Below are 22,971 nucleotides of genomic sequence, written 5' to 3' on the forward strand. Positions count from 1 at the left end.
AGTGATATGATATTATCTGTATAGGAGAAGACTGAGCACCCGCGCATCCTACAGATCCTTCTTTTAGTTTTCTGAAGATGCATGTGCTTAGCATAAGAGCTGCACGTAGCATTCACCGAAGAAGAAACCGTCGTTGAATAAAGAAGAAAGAGGTAATTTAAAATTTGTCACATCTTTGGAAAATCGTCATTATACATTTGTCGTTGAAAATTTGCAAAACTAGTCATCATCTGAAAATGGCATTCTCGCCAAAAAAAAAAGGAAAAGTCTCATTTTGCAAATGCCTCATTTTGTTTCTCAAAAAAAAATCTGAGTTTGAAGTTTGAGTTTTGGTGGTGTTGATACATGATATGATACACTATGTTAGAATATACATCACTTTTTATTTTTTCCCCTTCACATTTTTTCTTACAGAGGAGTTGATTGAACCAATTGAAATAACTAGAAGTAACCCAAGCCAAAACTTAATTTAGAGCTCAAGTTGACTAATCGAATTATCCGAGATAGTAAAACATAGACCTTTTAAAAATCCCAATCTCCGTTATCTTATGCGAAATGGCATTTGTCAAGTGCCGACAGCTAGCAAGCAAACTACGAAAAGGTGCATCCCTGCGGTGAAGAGACGACCGCGAAAAAGAATGGAGGAGATTCGCCCATCGCATCAGCACAGTAGAAAAAAGGAATAAAAAGGAAACACCAGAGCTCACGGGCAAGCACGGAGCGCCGCGATGCTTCCAGAACACTACCATCCACGAAACAAGATTCTATCCCGTTCCCACCGCACTCTCGAGCCCGCGCCACGACCACGAGCTCCATGCAAAGTCATGGCACTAGCCACTAGGTGTAATCCACATCCACTAGCTCGTAGTAATCACTTGACGGAGAAACCGAGACGCGCGCACTGCAGCTAGATATTTTCTCCCTCGAGCCTGATCTGCGAAAAAGCGAAGATATTTTGGCGCGGTCGCCGCCGACGGGCGGAGACAATTGGCCGGAGGCGGGCGGCGGATAACCCGCGGCCGGGCAGGCGGCCAGTGGGCGGTCGAGGAGGCAACGCCGCGGCCCGCGGGCGTGGGGTCCCAATCCGAAAGCAGCTCGGCGTCGTCTGGCTCTCCTCGCCCGCTAGCTCTCTCCCTTTCTGGGTCTCCAAGGTATCGCGGGCTCCGACGTGGCGCGCCGATATGCCTCCTACCCGATCCGTGGTCGTAGTGGCATGGTACCCGACTGCCTTATCCTTGGGCTGCAAGTTGCGGCGAACTCGGACGAACCAGCAGGTCGAGATGGGATGTCTCACCACGCGTTCGAATCCTGTTCTCCGTGAGCTCGGCATACCTGATGTGAGAATTGAGTGAGATCTCGCCGGGCGATCGGTCGAGTCGGAAATGAGCGGCGCCTAGCGCGATCACGTGGTTCGGCATGGACTTTGTCGCTCTGATTAGCATTCCTGAAGTGACCATGACACTGCAGCTCAGAACATCGTATTCAGATTCAGACGGCTAGCGTCGTGTCCGCGCGAACAGAAAGATCTTCTTTTTTACTATTCTTCTGCTCAGCAAGTCTAGCACCAGCAGGTTTGGCAAGAGCTCGACGGGAAGAAAATGCAGGCCGGAGGCTCCAAGTCTCGGCTCCGGCCTGTGCCGGCGAGGCGCCGATGCGAAGCGTCCGTTCAACCCGAATCCCGCGGATGACGCTGGACCACCGGCCAAGCATACGCGCGGCGCCGTTCCCGTGCGCCCACGACCACGAGCGCACGACCGCAGCCGGCGACATGCGGTGGACGCGCCCCGGGCCGAGAGATGCAGCTGCCGTTCGCGGAAAATATCTCGCGGTGGCCTCAGTGGATGGGAGGAGACGAGTCGCGAAACCACCGAGCCACGCCGCCGTCCTCCAGGTACAGATGGCAACGGTAATATCCTCGCGGATATTAATTTTGTATGTCCATATCTGCGAACTAAAATTCGTACCTGCACCCACGCCCGCAACCCGTCACAGGCACGAAACGACACCCGTATCCGCTATCCACGGATATCCGCGTACCCGCGGGCACACCCGTGTACCCGCAAACAACTGCAACTCGATACCCAAATCTAATGATCTACCCAAGTAAACAGCTGCAACTCGATTCAGGATCATTGGACTAATGCTGCAAACACCTGGCACACATGCACCGACCAAAATTACCTAGCAGAACTGTACAGAGCAAACTACCCAATAGGGTACAGCAAGCGCCCTGAAATAGCTCGAGCTGGATGGGGATCGGGGACGGGCGGGCGACCGGCGGCGGGGCGGATGGGGGCGGGCGGCCGGCGTCGGGGCGGATGGGGACGGGCAGGCAGCCGGCGGCGGGGATGGGGGCGAGCAGGCGGCTGGGAATTGGAAGGTCGGGGAGACGGGGTGGCGGCTGGGAATTGGGAGGTCGGGGATGGCCGGATGGGAAGTATGGAAATCTAAAATTGTGTATATATATAACCACTCGGACCCACATGTCGGCAGGTTTGGCGGGTTTGCAGGTTCGGGTGTTAATTTTTCAAATTCGTTAGAAAATATCTGTTGGGTTTAGATCTGTACCCGCGTCCGTACCCGCGGGTATAAATCCAAATCCGTACCCACGTCCACCGAATTTAGTAACCGCGGATACGCGGGTATTTCATACCCGTTGCCATCCTTGACTCCAGGTCAGCACTCCAGCACCACCCGGGCGAGGCAGGGGCGACGCTGCCTTTCTCGATCCGTTGCCGCCACTTGAGAGGGTTACCCAGCTGGGTCCGCCGGCGTGCGCGCGCGTACTAGATATTTTCCCCCGGACGGGACGCAAATATCTTTCTCCCCGACCGGCGCTTTAGGCGGCGGGGGGCAGGCCGGACTGGTGGCCGGGCTCGCGCCGGACGTCGCCATCGTGGGTTGAACCGTGGTACAAGGCGAGGGCGAGAGCGAGACCCATCTCTACTTTTCCAGCTCGGCGTCGTGCCGTGCGAACGCGGAACGTTCTCGAGGGAGGAGAGGAGAGCGCGCCGCGCGGCGGTGGTGGTGGAAGAAAAAGGCGCCCCGATCCGAGCGCGGACCAGAGGAAAAGGAGAGCGGAACGAGAGGCGGGGCGGCGTCGGGCAGCCGGCTGGCCGGGGGGCCACCACCGGCTCGCGATCCGCGCGTCCTCGGCGGAGACGTGGAGGCCGGATGCGGAGACGGATTTTGTTATTTACGGGTGGGGTAGTGGTTAACCACACCTCAGCTGTTCAGCATATGCGTATCTCCGGAGATACGCCACGCTCAGGCGACGACGAGCGAAAATATCTTCGCGCCTCTCCCCGGTGGGAGCTCCTTGACAAGTAGCCGTGGATACTCGATGGCGAGGAAATATCTTCCGAGGCAGATAGTTTTCCTAGATATCCGGCGCGGCCGGAAAAAAGAAGAAGTCAGACAATCCAAATGAAAGAGAAAGAGAGTACTGGGAAGATCGGACGATTCAGACATACCAAGAAGGAGTAAACTCCCTAGTTGCCACTAGAATTTGTATGGATCCCCTTATTGCTATTGAAATTTCACGTTTTCCTTCATTACCATTTCCGTTAACAATTGTTAACTTCCACTCGCTGGCCGCTAGGGCCCGCAACTTTTCCCTCCGTTATCGTTTCCTAGCTGCACGGCAAACCCATCCGATTTTGACGATGGACCGGCCCCGGCCGGAGAAGCATCTTGGCGAGCGCCGGCGCCCTTAGCAAGCGTGCAGCCTGGGCGCACACGCAGTGGCCACGGCGTCCTGGGCGTCTGTCGAGCCGAGGCCTGGCTGAACAGCCCTCCGCGCCGTTCGTGTGCTAACTTGCAAGGAGGCCAGCCAAACGTTCGTTCCTCCCCAGTCGCCACCCAGCATTGGAGGCTGCGGTGCGGCCGAATAGCTGCCTGCTTCTCTCACTGTTATTTGTTTCCAGACTACCAATGGATTCTTCACCCATGCAGTTTTTTCCTCGCTTGCATGTTGCCCGCTTGACCTCTCTATCTATCTGCGCGCTGTTAGGTAGGGGTAGCAACTTACTGATCCTCGCTTCTCCGTGATGAGAGGTTCTCATGGGAGCTCAATTGGAGCTTGGTTCGGTGCCGAGTGGCCTGTCCATCTCAACTGATGAGATTTTTTAGCTCGGGGCACGAGCCCAGGCTGCGGCTCCCCGGTGTCCTCTGCGTCAGTGGCGGATAGGACGTGAGAATGGATTTGGCTGAGATTGGGGCGAGGGCGAGAGCGGCACAGGCGACAGCGATAGCGATGGCTACAGAGGCGGCACCGGCACCGGCACGCCGTGGCAAGTTAACAGTTTTTAACGAAAATGGCAACCGAGGGAATGCAAATTTAGAATAGTGGTAACGGTGGGAAGCAAGAAATTTCAGTGACAATGAAGAGATCAATGTAAATTCTAGTAGCAACCAGGGAATTTACTCAAAAAGAAGAAGCCTAAGGATACGAAACCTCGTAACAACAAGAAGTTTTTTAGAAGAAAAATCCTTTTTACCTCCTAATCTTTAGGACGAATTAGTATTTTTTTTCTTAGACAATAAAACCGTCCATCTAGACTCCTTGTACTCGCGATACCGGGCATATGACCTCTCTAGCTAGTTTCTCTCAGTGGTTTTTCTCCTTTTCTTTTATATTTATTTTGGCTGAATCTTTGAAAAAATTATATTAAATAAAAAATTTATAAAATAGAAAATCCAATTTTGTTAGACTCCACACGAGTATATCTATGCATTGAATTAGTACTTTTTTGTTGTGCTATTAGATATATATATTTTTCTATAATTAATTCATAGATACAGTTTCCGTGATCCAATTATGGTGAAGTTTTTATGGAGGGCTAATCATTATATGCTTGAGATTTCGTAAAAATTTAATATTTATTGGATTATGTATGCTTGAGTAACTAAATTCCAAGCTATATCCAATGCTCTTCACTTGCTCAAGCACACATGATATAATGAGCATGAAACTTTTACTGTAGGTCAATAATATAATGATTAACCGACCATAAAAAATACATCATAATTGGACCCCGAAAACTGTAGATATGAATTAATTATAAAAATATATATCTAAAATTATAATATAATTTTTTACTAAATTATATCATATCATATATTCACTGCATAGATCTACTCATGTGGAGTCCAACAAAATTAGATTTTTTATTTTAAAATTTTTATAATTAATTATGATTCTTTAAAGATTTAACCAAAATAAATATAAAAAAAGAAAAATCACTGAGAAAAATCAGCTATGAAGGTCATGTTTCTTGCGAGTTCGACGAGTCCAGAAGTTTTATTATTCAGAGAGGGAAGACGGGCTCGTCTCAAAATATCCAGGGAGGTAAAAATGACTTATTCCATTTTCTTATAACAACAGCGGTCCACGGAACGTAAGAGGCCAACACATAACTTGATCCACTTTTCAGCCCGGTCCATGCCTCCACCAACCCAAACCAACCTCACGGCCCAGTCTTGTTCCCGTCGTTCGTCTCGCTTGTAGGCTTGTAGCCCATCGCCAGCCCAAGCCGCCAATTACAGCCACGCCGATGTCGATGCTCCCATCGCCGCCGCCGATCTCGCCGGCGCGGCTGCACAAGCTGGTGACCTCGCAGCCGGACCCGCTCCTCGCGCTGGAGCTCGTCACCGTCACCTCCCCGACCACCACGCCGCACCCTGCCACGCTCCACTCCCTCCTGCTCCGCCTCGCCCGCCGCCGCGACCACCTACCCCACGCGCTAGCGCTCCTCCGCCGCCTCCCGTCCCCGCCGTCCCCGCGCCTCCTGCTCCCGGTCCTCATCGCGGTGCTCCGCCTCCGTCGGCCGCCTCAGCTCTTCTTCTCCACCTTCAACTCCCTCTTCGTCTCCGGCCCCAGCCCCCTGCCGCTCCACCCCCAGCTCCTCCTCCGCCTCCTCGGCGTCCTCTCCTCCACCGCTTTCCACTTCCCGTCCGCGCTACACCTCCTCCGCCTCGTCTCCTCGCGGCTGCCCCTCCCCGCGCCGCTCGTCCTCGCCTCCCACAACTTGCTAATCGAGGCCGCCGCTCGCTCCGGTCACGTCGCCGTTTCACTCTCCCTCTTCCACCGTCTCCGCTCACTTAATGTATCCCCTGACGCCGACACCTACCGCATCCTTACCCAGTCACTCTGCCGCAAGGCCCAGGTCCGCACTGCGGCTACACTGCTCGACGAAATGCTGCACAGGGGCATCCCCGCCGATCCGCTGGCGTACACCACCGTGCTGAACGCCCTGTGCCGCAAGAAGCAGCTCCGAGAGGCATATCGCTTGCTCTGTCTCATGCGGGGCCGTGGAGTTTCCCCTGACATTGTGCATTACAACACGGTCATTGTTGGGATGTGCCGCGAGGGGCGGCCACTGGATGCCTGCAAGGTTGTTGGTGATATGGTGGAGAGTGGATGCACACCGAATGCAGCAACATATGCAACATTGGTGAATGGGCTGTGCGAAAGCGGATTATACGAAAAGGCGGAGGCTTACCTGGTGGATATGGTGGGTAAAGGGCTTGTGCCACATTTCTCTGTGTTTCACTCAGTTATCAAGGGCTGTTGTGCAGTTGGCAAAGTTAAGGAGGCTGCAGAAATCATGAGTTGGATGCTTGACCTTGGAGTGGTTCCACATGTTGAGAGCTGGAGTTCAGTGATCAGGTGTGTTTGTAACAACGAGGACTGTATTGAGGCAGTATTGTTGCAGATGGTGACAGGAAAGCGGCATGGTTCAAGAACAATCTCTAGGTGTACCTTAAAATGAGGTCACGTGACAGATGCAAAACAAACAAGCGAGCTTCAATTTCTGATGGATATAAAGAAACAGTACTGCAAGAAAATAGCAGTAGGTATCTTGAAACTGGAATTTTCTCGCTTAAATGCCTCTAGTGGAGTAGTGTGGTAGCGTTATCCAGTTTGTCTTGCTGGTTAGCTTCAAAGAAGGTATGCGCTCTCCTGATAACCCATAATATGAATCATAATATAGCATGGACAAAGCCTAATTACTATGTAGTGTTATGTTCTAAAGCATTCCTGTATCCTATACCGACAGTAAAAACAAATTCTTGAACTTGTTTTGTTTGGCATTTTCATTAGCTCGGTAGTTGAGAGTTGAGACTTTTGGTTGGATCTGTTCATACAGTAATTTGTGGAGATAAAATTTCTGAACCAAACCTATCATTTGCCTCCTATTCCTTGTACCGCAGTGTTTGTGCTCTTCTGCATGGAGTACAGCAGCATCCTAATACATCTTTGCCAATCTTCTTATACCCAGATAAAGCTTTTGGTGCGCCTGAGTTGGAAACATTTTTTTTTTTCCGAACAATGAGTTGGAAACATTTTGACTTCTCAGGTATAAATCCTCATTGGCTTCTGGCAAGTGTGGTTTTTATCAACCATCAAGGAGATAACACAGCAATAATACATTGCATTGATGCACCAAGAGTGTAAGAGATCTTACGCACGGGACTCCAGCTGCTGCTGATTTGTTGAAGTGAAGTTTCATCTTATTACTGGATTTAGAAAGAAGCTTGTACATGGTCTCTGTGAGAAACAAAACCTGCATTTATCAGCAGGACATCTATCCACCAACATTTGCTTCTTGTGGGGAGGGGTGGACATTACAGGAATATTTGTTTTTTCTTGTGAAATTACCATGACTAATCACTTGTGAGGTCTGCAAAGTTGTATGGAGTTTAAGCTTCAGGGACGAGATGTTGCCAAGCAGCGGGGTCCTGCTGGCTAGGAACAGAAAAAAGCTGTCGCAAGCTGCTTCCATAATGATAGTTTGCTGAATCATAGTATGGTTGCTGCAAAGAGCCAAAGAGTACATAAAGCATCTTAGTTATGATTAATTCCATGATTGCTGGATAAAATAATAGTTATTCAAGGAGTGGGGAATGCAAATTTGTAACTTATGAGCGATCTCAATTGGTGATATCTTGTGTGCTAACCATGCTTCATTCATTCAATCTTCGACATGCAGACTCCCAGTAAGCTAACTACTGAAGAATGAGTTCTACATGATTGATGCTATAGCACTGGGACCCCTGCAAATGAGTGCCAGGTGATTCTCGCATTTCATTTTCGGCTCAATCCCGTGGATGGAACGCATGGTACTGATTTGCTGCTCTGCTATTCTTGCCTGTAGTAACATAGCAAGCTCTTTGCAACAGGGTAATTTTCCCAAATCAAAGGGAATTTAACTGTCCCCTGCAGATTTCCGATTTCAGCGAAAAATTACTGGGGTTTCAAACAGGCCAATGCCTGAATTTATCAGCGGTTCCAGACTTCCAGTGACACAGATACGAACATTTTCTTCGCCACTATTCTACCGGCGCCGGCCCAGCGACCATGACCCCACTTTTCTGTTGCGCCTTGCGCGATTCCCCTGCGCTCTGCTGCGCAGGCTGCGCCTCTGCGTAGCCCCGCCGCCCTCCGCCACAGAAAATTCACGACGCCTCCGAGCAGCCGTCCTCCGCCACAACTTCGCCATGGGCGCGCCCTAGCCCCGCCCTTATTATCCCCGTCTATGGCTCCTGCTGCTGCAGCCGCTGACGCCGCCGCGCTGCCCCTCCCATGGCTCTTCTCGCGCTCCGTTTGGGGCCGCTTCTCCCAGCCCCAACCCACCGCCGTCGGGTCCTCCGGAACCGGTGCCGGGGCCGGATCGTCGCCTCCAATGCCACCACGCTCGTGAGGGACGGGGGCGCGGCCGCGGTGGTGTGGTTCAAGCATGACCTCCGCATCGACGACCACCCGGGCCTCGCCGCCGCCGTCGCGGAGCCGCGGCGCCCCGTCGTGCCGCTCTACGTCTTCGACCGACGCATCCTCGCAGGTATGTTGCTGGTTTGGTGCTGCTACCCGTCTGATCCCGTGATCCGGTTGACTGCTGAGGAATGGGATTTGGGAATAGTGCGCGTGGCGTGATCGGTGCATTGCCTTCGTGCTCGTGCGGTAGTTTGATCGACTGCTCGTTCGTGCTGCTTCTGTACCGTCTCTCGTGCGTTCATCGTTGAGGCAGCTGGGGCCTGTGGGGTTTGAAGTTGAACACTGAGCACAGTGTCTGCTGCTAACTCGAAATAATAAGTCCGGGTTGTCTGCAACTGCAATCACTGTGGAACTCGTTAGTTGCAGCTAATCGTGAAGTTCAGCAGCAGTAAACATTCGGTTGCTTTACATCAAAAGCTACTCATTAAATGTAGAAACCATTTCTGCCTTAGACTGCAACGCTCTTGCTGCTTCTTAGAAGCATTCTCACCCAAATCAGGACCATAAGTTACTGTCCAGCTTGGGCCATAGCCCACAACTTAAGACAGTAAGGCTGCATGCGACCTCAATCTTTTGTTTCAGGGACGTTTGGTCTAGATTTCCTGCTAGGCTGGTACAGTAGGATATGTACAAGGATTTGGCACAGGACATTTGCACAGTAATTCGCTACTGTGTGTTTTTTTTTGGAGTGGCTCGTGCTGTTGGATTTGGATTGATGGTTGGTAGTGCAATTTCTTAAGTAGCAGTGATTCTACACACTTCACAGGAATCACATTCAACTTTTATAGGATGTCTGGAACTCACCCGTCTGCTGCTTTTCAAATAGTTAGGTTGGCAGAATGAGGATGGGGTTGTTAGTGACTAATTGGTCACCAGCCCTGCTTCTGCAGTGTTAAAATTAGTAGTGTTACCAATTAGTGAATCACATTGACAGAAAGCATTTGTATAATTCCCCCTCATCACTTGCAGGTTATTCAGATAAAATGCTGGAACTGCTGCTATTTGCTCTGAAAGATCTTAAGATGGCGTTGAAATCTCAGGAGTCTGATCTGCTCATAGGCTTGGGAAATGCTGAAGATGTTGTGCTGAAGCTTGTGAATGAGGTCACTATGCAAGGTTTATGTTACAAATTTAGCTTAAGAGTTTGCACGTAGGTTCACATCTAGCTATCTAACATACATATCTTCTGGTGGCATGCATTGATGGGGCATAACAGGTGCAAGCAGGTCTTATTTTTACAGAAGAGGAAGTTGAATATAGAGTGCGCAATGTTCTGGCCAATGTTGAATCATCTTTATCTAATGGGTCATTCTCATGGGGAAGCCCTCCCAAGATAGTGGCTTGGAGTGCCCCGTTGTATGACTATAAGGTAGTTTAGTTACAGCCTCTCATGTTATCCTCTAATAACTTAATATGTACGACTTGCTAATATCCTCTAAACATTGTACTAGAATTTGGAAGAAGTATCAACGTCACACGACCAATTTTTAAAGACAAAACTACCAATGGCCACACCTCTTGCTGCTACAGCTTTGCCTGCTCTAAATTTGGAGTTAGGCACAGGTGCACTTCAATTCTATTTGTTTTGGATTGTATGTTTTTTTGCTCATTTCTTTGAGCATCTTAGTGTTCTCTTTTAGCTACTATAACGATTTCCTATCAGGTTTTCTACCCACTCTGGAAGAATTAAAAGGTTTCCTGAAAGACAGTAGAACACGAGAGGATACTTGGGTCCCTCTCAAGAACACGTCTGCAATATCTATTCTAAAAAGGACTCTCAGTCAAAGAAAGATCAAAAGTAACACTACATTAAGCACCAGCAGCAATGGCGAAAACATAGAGGATATCCCCATGGATTCTGGTGCATCAGGAAGGAGAATTATGAATTCAATGTTTGCATCTGAAAACTCACTTGAAGTTAGGGGTGGAACAGATATTACTTTGGATGCCTTGGCTGCTTACCTAAGATACCTCGAAGGCACAGGAAATGCTAGTTGGCAAGAGTATGTGTCACCAACTAATTTTTTCTTTCAATCAAATTCTTGCCAAGGACTTGATCTAAATTACAAAGATTACATATCCACAGTGTGCTTCCATTAGAAATGCTGCCTAGATTCCAATGGAGGACCACCACTTCTTTTTTCCATTTTATTCATGAATACAGTCATTGATATTGTACGAATCCCTAGAGTTTTCGTAGCTGATCTGATTTTACTCCATATCCAGATTGCATGATAAAGTGCGTTTAGCTGAAACCAGAGATGGTGCCTCATTCTACACCTTGTTTGGTCCTGCAATTCAGCTTGGAGTCATATCCAGGAGGAAAGCTTACAATGATACTATTCAATACGAGAAAGATCGCAATGCTGGTTTCCTATCACCATTTGGGTACTCAACACCTACAGTGAAAGCAGCAGTAGATGCTATATGTTCGATGGAGGTATTTTTATTTTATATCTTTCCTAGCTTGTTCTCCTCTGTTGGGCTCAATCGATAGGGAAAGCAGACATCACATTCATTTGCCCTTAACAATCTATTTGTTTATATGACAGTGGTATTGGCTCTTGGCATCAAAATCCCAAGTATCTGTTGAGGGAAATTGTCCTATAAGAATTTGGAGATGGAAGGGTTATCTTGTACAGGTATTCTTCTTACTTTGCTGTGCTTATGCATTTCAATTTGTCTATGCACATAACTTTATTTATGTCGGTCAGCGCAAATTCCTTATTTCAACCATTATTTACAGTATATTTTTCTGTGCTTGTGGGCTAAATTTTTCTATGTAAACAACTTTATTTATGTTGGTTACCGCAAATTCCTTATTTCAATCCTACTTTGCAGTACACTTTTGTTGGCATCGAAGGTCCAGCCGTTCTTCTTGTGCATGGTTTTGGAGCTTTCCTGGAGCATTTTCGTGACAATATAGACAACATTGCTGATATGGGCCACCGAGTTTGGGCAATTACTCTTGTTGGGTTTGGGAAATCAGAGAAACCAAATGTCAACTATTCAGAACTTTTCTGGTCAGAGTTACTGAGAGACTTTATTATTGATGTTGTGAGGGAACCTGTTCATCTTGTTGGCAACTCTATTGGAGGTACCGATTCTATTATAAAGTTACTATACAGATGAAGGGAAATACAACTTTTGCACAGAACAATCTTAATGAAGTTATAAAAAAATCCTGATAAAGTCATAACCGTCCTCAAATATTCTCAGGCTATATCTGTGCCATTGCTGCTGGTTTATGGCCTTCTCTTGCAAAGTCTCTGGTTCTTTTAAATTCAGCTGGTTCGGTTGTTCCAAATTACCCCTTTGTCCCATTGAATGAAGTAAGGCAACTGATCTTCTGTATCCTATCTTTGCATTCTGATTTACTTCTTCTCTACTATATGATATTGAAATTTCACATTCGTATATGGTTTTATTACAAAACCAACCTAGTGCTTACCTGTGAGCTGAGCTGATCAATATTTTATGATATGAATTTGCTGAGCTATGGTTGTCTCATACATTTTCTTTTAAAAAAATCCTGCAAATTGAACTTGTTGGTTGGTAATATTATGCTTTTATGTAACACATCTACCTTTCATAGCTATTGAAACATTCATGATATTTGTTTGCTGAGCTAATTGATGTATGCATTCTTCTGTCTCATACATTTTCATGTTCCTGTTGGCTACAAATGGGATTTTAAAAAATTTCCCTACAAATTGAATTTGTGGCTAGTAATATTAATTTTCCGTGTTGATGTGCTTTTATGTAGCACATCAACCTTACATAGCTGTTGAAACCTCCATCATATTAATTTGCAGAGCTAATAGATTTATGCATGCAGCTGGCTCATACATTTCCATGCCCGTGTTGGCTACAAATGATATCTAAAAAATGTGCCTTACAAATTGAATTTGTTGGCTGGTAATATTAATTATCTGTGTCGATGTGAAAAGCCTAGCTGTTGAAACCTTTACTATGATTTTTTTTTTGTTGAATACGGAACTGTAAAATCATTTGTGACACTGAAATGAACCTAGGTGAGGCTTATATTTTTCACGACCAAGATATATATGGTGCTTGCATGCATTAAAACAATACTTCTCAGAAATGATCATTTGATGTGTAGAAAACACAAAATCTCTGACATCGAACCCTTATCTCTGAAATATATTGTTGTTGTAAATGCAAACACCTGCAGGAAAGAAAAACATCTTGGCTTTCCAGGTTGCAGGCACAGCTTCTTTTGCTCTTCTTGAGATCAAGAGTAGAGGGCATTCTTAAAGAATATTATCCTACTGTATGTGCGCTATGAAGTCACTTTTATTTTCTTTTAATTCAACAGTACCTTCCATTCTTATGTAATACTTTTTCCTGTTTAGAGAACGGGACGGGTGGACAAGCCACTTGTGGACCAGATTATAAGAGCTGTATCCTCATATTGCACAGTATAGTTGGCATACATTTAACTCTCAGTCTATGCAACGCAGTTTGCAGAAAGTTTCCTTGACAAATAAATTCAGTCTTATGATCCTGGTGCTTTAACAGTTCTTGAGAGTGTATTCAGCTTCAATCTTTCAATTCCTCTTAACTTTTTATTTGATTCTTTTGGAGGAAAAATATTAGTTATCCAGGTACGTACCTTATACCATACATGGACAATCATTCGTCAATAAAGAATCATCCACTAATGACATATCTATAACTATTGCCAAATTAGTTGGTTAATGTGTGGGAGGTTAATTTTGTTTTTATTTACTTTCTTTGAAACAAAGGGTATGAAAGATCCCCTTACAAAATCTGAGGCGTTTGTTACCATGCTCCGAGAGCATTGCAGCAAGGTTCAAATCAGAGAGTTGAATGCAGGTACCCCCCACAATCCTAATGTTTTTACTGATTTCATTTTCAAAAGTTGTGTTGTTCATCATTATATTTTTCTTTTTATGGTGAATATAACAGGTCATGCTCCACATGATGAAATTCCAGATGAAGTAAATACCCTACTGTGTGAATGGACGAAACAGATTGAAGTTAAACCAGCCCTGGAGAAGACCAAGGCAGTATAGGTAACATTTAGAATTGTGGACACTAAACATTGGTTGATTGTTTAAAATGATCTTCGGAAGCACTTTTGTAACATCTTTTATCAGTGTGCTGCCAGCAATTCTTCAAGTCTTGTGTGATTAAAGTATTGTGAGTTGTTAACCCTGTACAGAATTATGTATACCACTTTTGGCTTTTAAGCTTTCATGCCATCTTCTGGCAGCTGATATTGAGATGAAACATACATGAGATCAGAAGAAGAAATAAAAAGCAGCTGTGCATGTTTCTGGGTAAGTTAGGAGACATGATATGCAATTTACAGTTGCTGAGAACTTACTATGATTCCTACTTAGGGCTTGTTTGGATTGACGACTAGAGCAGATCTCTATTGGTTGGGAAGGTATATTGGGTCTGGTCCCCTTAATAGTTACGCTTTTTGACCCCCATTGTGTAAGTAATGTTTAATCATGTTACTCCTGTACGACTGTACTTGCATTCTATCTACTCCACTTGTTTTATTGGGATAGCTTAGCGGCACAATTAATTATTGTCTCATGCCAATTGGTGCTTTCGCTTGTCCTTTATGTGCAAATTTCTCAGAGAAGCCAACTGTAATCACCTCTTGAACTATTCTCCTGCAACTGCATGGTGAGTTGTTGGAACTTCTGTTGAAGGATTTGAACTAGCTCTGTTAGTAGTTAGTACTGAATAAGATGGAAGCCCTAACTCGCCAGAGCTTGATCTGGGTTCAAAGTTCAAACTTGTGATCAAAGCAGGATGCCTGGATCCACATAAGACTGAGCAAAACTTCTGCATCAGCACATGCCATATGCTTGATGCAAAATATTACACTATTTACTGTGATATTTTTTAGCCATTCAGTTCTCACTATCCAAGTTAGTTGTGTTAATCAGAAGACATTGGATTGCATGTAGAGAAACCAAGTTCGATGTCGAAGAGGCGATGCTTCCTTTCTCGCTTGCATTGTATTTTCTTTTTTTTTTCCTGTGAAATTACAGGTTCATTCTCAAATCTCGTGTAGTCGTGTGACTAGTAGCTCATGTTCTTTTTTGATGTTTCATTTGGGATCCAGGTCCACGATGCTTTTGAAAGGTTCTTTTGTGACTAAAAGCCTTGGTATGGTATTTTTACTCCGTCTTCCGTACTGAACAATCCTTTTGTTTTGTATGAAGGAATCTTTCTCGGCACTGGAGCTGGGTTTCATCATCCTGAGTATGCATTACATCAGTTGGGAAGCTTCAGCACCATTCAACGCCATCTACCAATCACCGGTGCTTCCATCCTTTCGCAAGGTCATGAGACGGCACTGTCACTTTGGTCGCCTTCTCCCAGCCAAAAGAACCCGAGCATTCCCACTCCCGGACAGCGACTCACCCCCACTGCTCTCCGGAGTGATATCACCTCATGACAGCCCCGCATCACGCATGCTGTCACTGTTTCTTTAGCCCCCCTTTCGCTTTGCTGCCCAATATTCAGTGCCTTTTCCCGGAGCAAATCGGCAGTGCTTCCACTAGTCACGACTCACGAGCCCTGGTAAGCATGATTATTTCCAGCCTCATTTCGCAATGCTTTATTTGGGGGCATCTGAAAAATCTTTGGGCGAGCACAGACACCCCATCAACGAGGCCATAAAACAAAGTTCTGATTGGGATCACCCAACCAACCCACCTTATCTATTCAGCAAGCTTTCACCAGGGCCCTTGTCCTGGTTTTCACCAAACCTGACAGCCACGCGCCCAGTCCGTCCATGGCCGCCTCCAAAGGATGTCAGGTTGCAGGTGACCACGTCATCTCGACAAGGCTACTGACCTCTTCTTCTTCGCTCTAATGATAGGCCCTGGGAGTCGCCTGCACCCGTCCATGGCCACAACTTGGAGTCCAGTCCTGTACCACTCCTGCTGCCCTCCCCCGTCTTTGCTCGCTCTACAAGCCTCCTCGGAATTGTTAAAGATTCTGTTGCTGTCGCCCGTGTCCCGTTGGTCCAATCGCCCGGGGGATGTTACAAGCTATAGCTCGTGCGCCACCAGCTGCTGCGCCCTTGCTGTCCGCTTCAAGCCGAGTGCGCCCTCGTGTCGCTGGATTTCTTGGCGAGTTCTTACGCTAGCGCCTCGGGTACCGACGTGTGTTGGCGCAGATTGGGCGACAGAATCCGGGCAAATGCGCTGCCGGATGGTGAAACTTCTGGAGCTCTCCCACAGTACAGTGTAGTAGGGCACACCTTTAAAAAAAATGGATATGGACATGTGGTGAAGCCGTGAAGTTTTCTTACTCTAGCAGTTGTTACTATCACAATGATATGGTAGAGCTCACAAGTTTCCGCACTTCCGAGCTCTCTGTTTTGCTTCAAATCAAACAAACATATATTTTTGTGAATTGAGTGTGACATGACCATATGTACCTGCCAGTTAACTCAGACACTCCATTCATATTAAAACAATTAACAAACGGCAGGGAAAGATGTGTTGCTTCAAGTCACAACACTCATGAAAGACACTGAATAAGATGTTTCTTTCTCGAGAGCCATCTTACAATCATCAGCAGAACAGGTAATTGCATCGTTTGTACACGTCTGTATTCCTTGGCATGAATGGAATCCACGTATCTTTATGCATCTTAAGACATAGCAGCAACCGTGATAAAGAAGAAGAGGATACATCTATCTAGCTATCTGATCACTGAACGTGCAGCATGCATTTTCCTTGCATGCAAAGGCTTGCCATAACTTCAGTTGAACCGCTCACTCAGTTTCAGACGACACGTCGATTTGCTGCATATGCACGTATTGGCGCCAGACGTGGATAGCATTTAAAGTTGCAGCATTCAATTATATGTAAATATATATATATATATATTTATTTTGTATGTTCCTTAAAAAGAAGGTTAAGGCGCTAATCTCGATCGGATGAGGTCATTTGAGCAGCGAGTTTTAATTCGAATAGGGTTCATTTGGTGGTTGATTAGCACCATGGCTGACAGCGAAACAGTGGACCAAGCTCAAAGAATAAAATCTGCGTCAGTTGATCTAGCTATTCACCCATCATTGTTTCCACCAACTCGAATAATACTTGCATGAAACTCTGGCTCTGCCGGCACTGCCCACACTGACGTACGCTGCTAACCTGCATTGTTATTGTCAGCACGCGTACCTAAGCATTTCCCTGGAGTTGGTCAATGGAGTCTGCCACTAAAAATACCCGTGTTATTACTGGCATAATACGTAGCAAAACCTGCAACTTTGATTAGTCAATAACCAAAGTGAAGCTTAGGGTGGATACATATACAAAAATGGGTCTGGTCTATAGACTCTAGATAGGTTCATCTTATTGTCACGACTAGCGAGTCTTGTCTCCTATCTTTTCAGTTCCTTTTGACAACGGTAAAAATCCATCGCATCTTTGAGACTTTTACATTTCACGTCGGAGCGAATCTTTTTCGCTTTCTGTTCTTTGCCAACTTATTTTCGCTCCTTTTCGTACATTTACCCCCTTTCTTTTTTTGTCACCCTTTGAATTATTGTCAAGACTCCTTGAGTAAAAAACAGCGTCTTCATCAACTAGTGCCATGTATACAAGCGACTTTGATTATCTTGCCAACTCAACTGCACCGTTGAACTTGAGAAGAGCTACCTACTCAACCGTTAACACTTCAACAGTATCTCAACCTAAGAAAACATATGTAGACCAACTACGGACCAAGAATCTCACCACCCATGCACAGAAACAAATCTTATGTGCATTTGAATCTTTGATCACTAATCTTTAAGTAAAACACCACATGTGTATGCAATTTGCACATAAGAATGCCTTACAGTTAACAATACACCGATGTTTGACCAAATCCACACTACCTGCTCCCACAGCGCACATCTTTGTTGAACATACTTACAAAACTAAACTAAAGATACCAGAGCAATTCAACTAACACCATCCACAACAGCATAAAACGATATAGATGATTTCAACTACTGCTCTCCGAGAAGGAAACACATCTTTATTTGCTCATTAATTAGTAATCCATAGACAATAATGCCTATTCGTAAGGTGCGACTTAACAATAATACACACCAAAGTATAACTACAGCACCTAACCACCCACCAATTTTGTATTGCAAGCATGTATATATACATACAACAGCAAGAAGTTCTACGACTTCTCTTTGAGAAGAAACACATCTTTCAAGTAACACAAACCCCTTAACCTCAAAGGGATAAAAAAAAGCAACACAGCTAAATCTACGTATACGCCTCTCTCTACTACACCCCCATCAAATGCATCCCAGCCGTTGGTTGGATCGATCAAGGAGAGCAAGAACTCTTGATCACCCTTCGATCTGGTCATTTCACCTTTCACAACCTCCATATGCATGTTTTTTTATTACTTATCTACACTGGTAGCAACACAAGCTGATGCATCATCATCTTCACCGGCTGTAGCTAGCTAGTTTGCTCCGTTTGAGCTGTTGATCATGTAGCCATCGACCAAGCTCGAGTCGTCCCCCAATCCAAAATCTTGGTAGTCGAGCAGCCAGTCGGTGGCGCCGTCCCACGGCAACTCCGGACCGCCGGCGGCAATGCTGCTGAGCTCGTCCACGTCGACACTGCCGGTGAAGTTGAGCCACGGCTCGTCGCCGGTGGGCGGGTCCTCTTCCAGGAGCCACTTCACCAGCGGGTCCTGGTCGTGGCTACTGCTGCTGCTGCTTCCGCCCGTGCTAACGGTGTTCGCGCTCGATTCCGTCGGGCTGGAACCGTCTGCCAACACGTCGTCCCTGACGGCGTCGCTCTGCGGGCTCTGCTGCTTGGTCGCCTCGTCGGACTTGGTTGAATCCGCCGTGACGACGGACTGCGAGGTTGTGGCCGGGCTGCTGGTCTTCCCGTCGAGGGGCTCGTGCGTGACCGGGTCGATGCCCATCTTGATCAGCTTCTTCTTGATGTGCGTGTTCCAGTGGTTCTTGATCTCGTTGTCAGTCCTTCCCGGTAGCTTAGCAGCAATCTTTGACCATCTGCACCAACGCACATAGGACCAAAAAAATTAGTACCATACATACCATGAATGAATGCATGCCTAAGAATGAGAATTAACAGATTGGGTATGCTAACGTGTTGCTAAAATGAAAAAGGAAAGAATGCAAATTCCAAACTATTTAAAGATCATCTAGCTAGTGGCGGTTTTAACTAAGTAAATTTTGACACTTTCGCTTTAGAATTTTTTTTAAAAAAATATGCTAAGAAAGCATTAATTGTTTTGTCAGAGCAACACTGAGTTACTCAATCATGGGAATCTGAGGGAGATATCAGTGTGTGAGATTAACCTGCCTCCACACGTGATTTTCAGCCAAATATTTCCTCAATATGCATGTTTTCACTGCCGTGGAAATTAAATTGCGATGATGAATCATCACTTGCGCACGCACAAATGATTTTGCTTTTTCTAAAAAGAAAACTACTCTCTGGCTTGAAGTGCAATATGAAAGGTCACAATCTATCGACCTTTCAATCTCATCGGTTTCTTTAAGCTATGTGACTGACAAAACAACAAAGTGGTTGGTGCATAGAGTGACCTTTACAAGAAAAAAACTTCTAGCTCCTTCCATTTTTCCAATGAGGCAAGTGGACCAAAGTGCGATGCTTTTGCGATTTCCAAATCCAACGTGTAGGGTTTATTAGCCACACAAGCGAAGATAGTGGCCAGTGCCCTAGGTTACACATCAAGAAAGTGATCCAGGAAATCTATAATGGCCATTGGTGAATTCTCAATGGCTATGGAACAACCATAAGCGACTTGAGAATTGCCTACATATAAGTGCCGGCCATATGGACCTAGGCTACATATTATTACACTTTTTATCACTTTCAAATTTATTCATCATTGAGAAGCAGTGAAAAAAAAATTAATAATCCAAAAAGTATAAGTCTAGTTCATAAAACTTTAATGGTCTTTGTGTAAACATGAGGAAGCCTACTATAAACTATTTAATCAAATGTAAATATGTGAACTTTTATTCGAGGTTTTTCCAATAGTATATAATTTAAGGTCATAGATCCAACGGATATGGTTTAATTGCCATTTTAATTGGCTGAATCACTAAAAGATTTTATATTAACACTAAACTGAGAGTTCTCACATAACTGAAAAACTTTTAGAAAATATATATCAAATCTTTGAAATGATGTACCCTTACAAAGTGAACCAACTATACATGCAAGAAATATAATCATCACAAATTGAAATAATACCTCTAAACTGAAGGATATATCATCACAAACTACCGTATCCACAATTCAAATTTGAAAATTTATTTTAACTTTTCTAATTTTCAATTCACTTTAAAAATATTTTTTATCCTATAGAACCAAAATTATGGGGGAAATATATCTACATCAGTTGGTACATGATTGTGACTGAGGACGTTGATTTGCCTTTGCTAAAAGTAAAAAACTACACACTTGATACATGACTAGAGCACCAAAACCAAGGACCACAAAGAAACATGTTCATACTTCGCTAATCTCTACAAGAAGCTAATTAATGTCATGTGACATGTCATGTTTCCTCGTACGATGGCAATAGATCACCAGCATGTCCTGATTCTATGCATCGCTTCTCAAGACAAAATTATGAAACTTTTTTAGAGCACCATATATATAATTTGACGAGCACTGCAATTAATAATCTAAAAAATTTTAGACTCCCGTAGCTAGAAAAATGATCTTGCCCTTACTTGTGACTTGTGAGCATGGATGAAACACACACACATGGGCTATTTCCTTTACAAGGGGATAAAAAAGTACACACTAGTACAGAATAGGCCTAGTCCCGATCCACAACTCCTTTTAATCCCGATTTCCGGACTAAAGGCTCAGCCCTATTAGTCCCGGTCTAAAGGGTTCGCAGGGATAAAAAAATAATTGTTCAAGCCAACCTAAACTCTGCAGTCCGCAGGACTCGAACCTAAGATCTCTCTTCCTTGCCACCCTACACCGACACAGCACATGCGACTCTAGTCGGGATACTTTCCTTTTAAACCAACCAGAACTAAAGGGTCATCTTTTAATCTCAGTTGGTGTCACCAACTGAAACTAGAAGTTCAGACTTTTAGTCACGGTTGGTGACACCAAGCGAGACTAAAGATCCCTCCTACCCTCTAGCCATTGGATCTGGGATTAATGTCTACATTAGTCCTGGGTCCAACCTCGGCCGGGATAAATATGAAAAATGAAAGATGTTTGATGTACTTAGTGTAAGTTTTTGTTGCGGAATAGAACTCCAAAAATATAGTTAATCATTCACCAGGTTTGCATGGAGATTTCAAAGCATGTTGTTAGCAGTGACGATATTAAATACATGTGGTCATATATGCATATGCATGCAACTCTTCTTTTATATATTATTGCCTAAAAGCCTGAAGTTGAGGATAAATCAGATGTATACAGGAACAGATGAAGCTGTAAACTGTTGACTACCATGCACTCCAAGAAGCATCTAAGTTGAAAAATCTCGTACTACTACCTATGCATGTTTTGTCTCGTCAGAGAGCATCCAAACAGTTCTACTAGCCTATATTTCACGCTTTGACAGCGATCTCACCTCCTCATCTGAGGATGCACGGGCTCTACTCTGAATTTGTGTGATGGATGCACACTTGGCAAAATTCCTGTCCTTCTGTTTTACCAATCAGAGGGCGATAGTTCTTCTCTGCTAATTGAGTGTGTTGACAAGCAACCTACTTATTACGTGTGCAAAGGAGTCCACGAGGGGCTTCAGTTATTTCTTCGCAATGATAGGTGACATGTGTACTGGTCCGGTCCTTGGTCAATGATCGATCTAGTTTACCTTGTTGCTCGACGTCGACGGATCGGACGATCGACGACGCACACGCACGGCCAAGCAAATCTATCCAACCTTGCGTTGCGTTGCGTGCGTGCGAAAGCATGCGGTAGTTTTGCTCAAAAAAATAACAGCACGCACGCACGCGGTAGCTGCCGTACGCGTGATGAAAAAGCTGCTCGCTTTTACTTATTACCTACGTGTACGTATGCCTTACGTACAGATGATCGTGTAATCATGAGCATGTTTTTTTCTGCTTATTGTGCAAGCTCACGTACGTGTTCCTTGTCAAGTCAACTGGCGTGGTTTGCGACAGATAATCACATATATAATTCAACAAGCTAAGCTAGCTAGTACTTAATTATATAATTAAGTATGTGGAATGAAGTACTACCGAGACAGATAGAGTACGTGTTCCTCGCACCTACCGTGATTACCAAAATCATACGGTGCACGGCTAAAAAAAACTCAATTTGTAGTGGAAAATGTTCTTCCGTAGATGGATGGATAGATGCATCCAGAGACGAATGCATGCATGCATATGCATGGCGTGATGGATGGATGGATGCGAAATGAAGGCACCGTACCTGTTGCCGAGCTTGGCGTGGAGGTCGATGACGACCTGCTCCTCGGCGTCGGTGAGGAGGCCGCGCTTGAGGTCCGGGCGGAGGTAGTTGGTCCAGCGCAGGCGGCAGCTCTTGCCGCAGCGCAGCAGGCCGGCCAGCTTCGGCACCGCGCGCCAGCAGCAATGGCCGTTGCTCAGGATGAAGCTGATGAGCTTCCGGTCCTCCTCCGCCGTCCACGGCCCCCGCTTCACCCCCAGCTTGTCGCAGCAAGGCTGCCGCCCCATCTATCCTACCTAGATATATACCCCGCCGCCGCCGCCGCCGCCGCCGAGAGCAGCAGCCCGTGAGCTCGCGGCGAGGTCCTGTTAAAAAGGCCGCCGCGGCGCGCGCGAGCGAGGCCGGCCGGCCGGCGTCCAATAGCGGTCGCGGCCTGGCCGGGGCAGCAGGGCCAGGCGGTAGACGACGGGCCGGCTAACCAAGTAGCTGCATCGACAGAAAAAAGGAGGGCCGAGTGACAGGTGCCCGGCAACCGCAGCGGCGAGCCGAGGTGAGCGTGTGCGTGCGTGCGTGCGCCGCGCGAGGGGGTGTTTTTATAGTTCCTCGAAGCCTGTTCCTTTTATCTGCTGGCGACGGCGACGGAGCGCAAGTGCGCAATGGAAAAAGAGGGGGCAGACCGCGCCCACAAGGGGAGCCGGGCCTAGCCTAGCTAGGGTTAGTACTTGCTTGGTCGATCTCGCCAGCTCCTAC

At 45.9% G+C, this 22,971-nt stretch overlaps 3 protein-coding genes across 6 annotated transcripts; 2 read left to right on the forward strand and 1 right to left on the reverse strand.

The window, feature by feature from the left end:
- The first annotated feature begins 5,555 nt into the window (after positions 1–5,555).
- LOC112881178 (pentatricopeptide repeat-containing protein At4g01400, mitochondrial-like) lies at positions 5,556–8,517 on the forward strand. The gene is made up of 2 exons (XM_025945868.1): positions 5,556–6,670; positions 8,418–8,517. The coding sequence occupies exons 1-2, from the start codon at positions 5,556–5,558 to the stop codon at positions 8,515–8,517; spliced, it is 1,215 nt and encodes a 404-aa protein (XP_025801653.1).
- On the forward strand, positions 6,812–16,207 carry LOC112881894. 4 transcript variants are annotated; one of them, XR_003226544.1, is made up of 19 exons: positions 6,812–6,952; positions 7,362–8,075; positions 8,185–8,843; positions 9,746–9,879; positions 9,993–10,145; positions 10,228–10,339; positions 10,440–10,779; positions 11,003–11,216; positions 11,329–11,418; positions 11,618–11,873; positions 11,996–12,108; positions 12,972–13,070; positions 13,153–13,200; positions 13,294–13,404; positions 13,546–13,636; positions 13,730–13,836; positions 14,037–14,103; positions 14,167–14,213; positions 15,007–16,207. XR_003226544.1 is itself a non-coding variant. In XM_025946807.1 (17 exons), exons 3-16 carry the CDS (start codon positions 8,588–8,590, stop codon positions 13,834–13,836), a joined length of 2,124 nt encoding a protein of 707 aa, XP_025802592.1. In that variant the 5' UTR covers positions 6,812–6,952; positions 7,362–8,075; positions 8,185–8,587; the 3' UTR covers positions 15,007–16,207. The 4 variants fall into 4 exon arrangements, 2 of the variants coding, with proteins under 2 accessions (XP_025802592.1, XP_025802593.1); XR_003226543.1 differs by lacking the exon at positions 14,167–14,213; XM_025946807.1 differs by lacking the exons at positions 14,037–14,103; positions 14,167–14,213.
- A 1,698-nt stretch (positions 16,208–17,905) lies between these two features.
- On the reverse strand, positions 17,906–22,774 carry LOC112881902 (protein ODORANT1-like). Its single transcript, XM_025946824.1, has 2 exons — positions 22,246–22,774; positions 17,906–18,833 (listed from the first exon to the last, which is right to left on the reverse strand). Exons 1-2 carry the CDS (start codon positions 22,506–22,508, stop codon positions 18,272–18,274), a joined length of 825 nt encoding a protein of 274 aa, XP_025802609.1. The 5' UTR covers positions 22,509–22,774; the 3' UTR covers positions 17,906–18,271.
- Between the last annotated feature and the right edge of the window lie 197 nt (positions 22,775–22,971).

This window comes from Panicum hallii, chromosome 2 (genome assembly GCF_002211085.1).
Source record: "Panicum hallii strain FIL2 chromosome 2, PHallii_v3.1, whole genome shotgun sequence".
NCBI lineage: Eukaryota > Viridiplantae > Streptophyta > Magnoliopsida > Poales > Poaceae > Panicum > Panicum hallii.